This window comes from Nicotiana tomentosiformis, chromosome 11 (genome assembly GCF_000390325.3).
Source record: "Nicotiana tomentosiformis chromosome 11, ASM39032v3, whole genome shotgun sequence".
In the NCBI taxonomy this organism is placed as follows: Eukaryota; Viridiplantae; Streptophyta; class Magnoliopsida; order Solanales; family Solanaceae; genus Nicotiana; species Nicotiana tomentosiformis.
In genome coordinates, this window is record NC_090822.1 from 97356796 (window position 1) to 97359641 (window position 2846).

The window sequence follows — 2846 nt, forward strand, 5'->3', positions numbered from 1 at the left end:
CAGTTATGTGTTTGGCTTTTTTAGTTAAAATTGTTGTTGACAGTGGATGCCATGTGTTAGCACATGTTGAAACCAGCAGTAACATTGCTGAAATTATGTCCAGATACGCGACTAGAAAATAGCAGTTACATGATATTTACAAACCAACATTCATTGCACTAAAAGTTGAAACCAGCAGTAACATTAAACATTGACACAAACAATTTGATTCCAGAAATAATGGACATTAGCAGTAACATGAAACATTGACACAAACCATTACACACATCGAATCAACACCAACAAGTTGCTAGCATAATAAAACAACTAACAACATAAGAAAACGACTCCTAAGACAATCACTTCGTCATTGAAGCTGCAATGAAACCTATAAAAAGTGCCGATGAAATCAGGAGAAGGAGCGACATCTTTGATACTTTTTCTTCCAAGGTTGAAACTTTAACCACTTGAGAATGGTTTGTAACTTCCATGGCAGCTACTTCTTGCTTCAATTTCTCATTGTCTAATTTAACAACACCCAATTCTTGGATTACATTTATAGGTAAATTTGGGTAAACTTCATCTTCCCACTCCGAATACCCACATGAATAAATCTGTCAATAGTATAGAATCACACTTAAGACTTGACAAAAAGCTTATTTCATATATAATTTAAACTTTACAACATCAAGAACAAACCTTAGGCTTAGGGCATTTATATAACTTCCTTCTAGGATTAGAAACAATTGTGGAAGTTATCCGGCTGGCTATCATACCACAGTGACATCTAATCTGAGACGAAGAACATCCTTGCGACATTTTACAGGAACCAAAAGCAAGGCATACGAGAGAGCAGAAATTTTTAATTTTTTAACTAAACTCTAGATGTTACAGATATGGAAGTTTTAGGAGGAAGAAGACATTAACATGGAGGTGGCTTTCCAACGTGGCTTTCCAGCTGGCTTTTTAATTGACACGATGGACAACCGTCCAAAAAAAGAGTAATTTAAACAGGTTTGGTAACGGTAGGCCTTTAATTGGGCTGAGAGTATGACATGGGACAATTTTAAACTATTAACTAAAGTAGAGGGATATATTAGCACATTTTTCCTTGTTGCTTGAGAACGGTGTTAACGTCAAGTTTATGGGTCTAGTTGATTTTAATTTTAATTTGGTGGAACCATGTGACTTGGCAGCTGATATAGACAAAAATTGAAAGGGTTGGCTGCCACGGTAAGGTTAGGGGCAAATCTGAAATGTTCATTAACGATAGGGGCTGAAATGAACGAAAAGTATAACGAATGACAAAAGTAAACAATATACTATAATAGAGGGGCAAATCCGGACCCTTTCCCTTAAATTATTAAAAACTGTGAAAGTTCTATAAAAAAAAAAAGATGTTGTCAAATAGTTTAGAACATCTCAAGATGAGAAGAGTCGCATATAGAATTGAGACAAATGAAGTAATCAAGTGAAGGAAGATCCAAGTGTCAACTATAAAAATACACTTTCTCAGTAGTAACATCACTTTAAAACTTAAAACAAAAGAAAACAAACGATTTTTTGGGAAACTAGTAAAAACACCCCATCTGCAATGCCAATCTTAAACATTTACTGATTAATTAAAATTAAAATGCATTCACTAATTAAAAGGCCAGTCTTACACATTTTCTGAACTAAAAAAATTCTAATTAAACACTTGCTTCACACATATCATTGTATATTCCAAAATGAAATTTTCTCGGCACGAATTTAAATTAATTGAACCACGAAACAAAAAGATACATACATCATTGAAAATAATTTTCACCAAAAAAAAAGGGTGGGAAAGATCAATGACGTCAAGTTCCCCTTTTTGGGCAAAAATGCATTACAATTAATAGATACATCATCAATGCTATGCCATAAAAACACTCATCTCTAACTTTTTTTCTACTTTACTGAAGAATGAATAAGGACTGTACTTCTGTACCCTGGATCTGAACTACAGTGAATTCAAGTGTAGATATCGTAGTATTTGATTAGTGACAACTTTTTTTTTCTTTTGCTCCCAGTCCTCGAATTCATTGCTATTTCCATTTCTCACCCTTTTAATCTTCTTCCCTTTGAGATGAGCTCCTCCCAAATCCAGCACCATAGTAAAACCGGTCCCACATCTCCGTTTCAAAATCCGCCGTTTCCGATGATCCTCCGTCATGATCATCGCCGACGTTATCTCTGCCGCCATCGGAATCCTTCTCATCGTCAGTGTAGTAAACGCCGAGAGAATCATTCGTCATCATTTTTTTACTCTTTTTCAAAAGCTTCTTCTGCTTCTTATTCCTCCACGCTCTCCGGCAAAGTCCCGCCGGAATTTTGTATAAGGCCAGGAGGAGGATGTGCAACACCGCGCATGGGCAACAGCAACATACCATCGCACACTCCGCCGCCGTCCCTCCCGCCACTTCTCCTATCCTTTTCTGCTGTCTTCCGCTTATTCGCTTTTCCTCTTCCTTAGCCATCGCCGTCGCCGTTCTCAATAGTTGTCTCCCACTCGCCGCCGATGACTCTATCACGATTTTCCCAGTCATCGGCGTTAACTCCGACGAATCACGAAAAACAGCTCTCGCCAGTCACCGTCAACCGGCGAACATCACGAGAAGTGCCGTGTTCACACTTAAAATGCTCTGTTCTATAACTTTGAAGGAAAAAATTTCACGAAAAGTTTGATTTGACTTGAAAATCGCAGCTTTTTGTGATCAAATTAACTGAGAAAATCACTAATATAAATCAGAATGCTGAGAAGAGACGTGAAGAAGAGGGAGAGAAATTGGTATTTGAAGGAGATTTTTTGAGATTATCTGCATTTGAAATATATTAATTTAATT

The 2846-nt window shown here is 37.0% G+C and overlaps 1 protein-coding gene and 1 long non-coding RNA gene across 2 annotated transcripts; both read right to left on the bottom strand.

The window, feature by feature from the left end:
- Positions 1–135: 135 nt before the first annotated feature.
- LOC104091252 (uncharacterized) lies at positions 136–917 on the bottom strand. The gene is made up of 2 exons (XR_011412015.1): positions 679–917; positions 136–593 (listed from the first exon to the last, which is right to left on the bottom strand). It is a non-coding gene; the product is annotated as an uncharacterized lncRNA (long non-coding RNA).
- A 1152-nt stretch (positions 918–2069) lies between these two features.
- Positions 2070–2549, bottom strand: LOC104091253 (uncharacterized). Its single transcript, XM_009596536.1, has one exon. It carries the CDS (start codon positions 2547–2549, stop codon positions 2070–2072), a length of 480 nt encoding a protein of 159 aa, XP_009594831.1.
- Between the last annotated feature and the right edge of the window lie 297 nt (positions 2550–2846).

What these genes read in the sequence shown, in the direction of transcription:
- LOC104091253 (XM_009596536.1), bottom strand. Translation starts at nt 2,549, where the DNA reads ATGACTGGGAAAATCGTGATAGAGTCATCGGCGGCGAGTGGGAGACAA.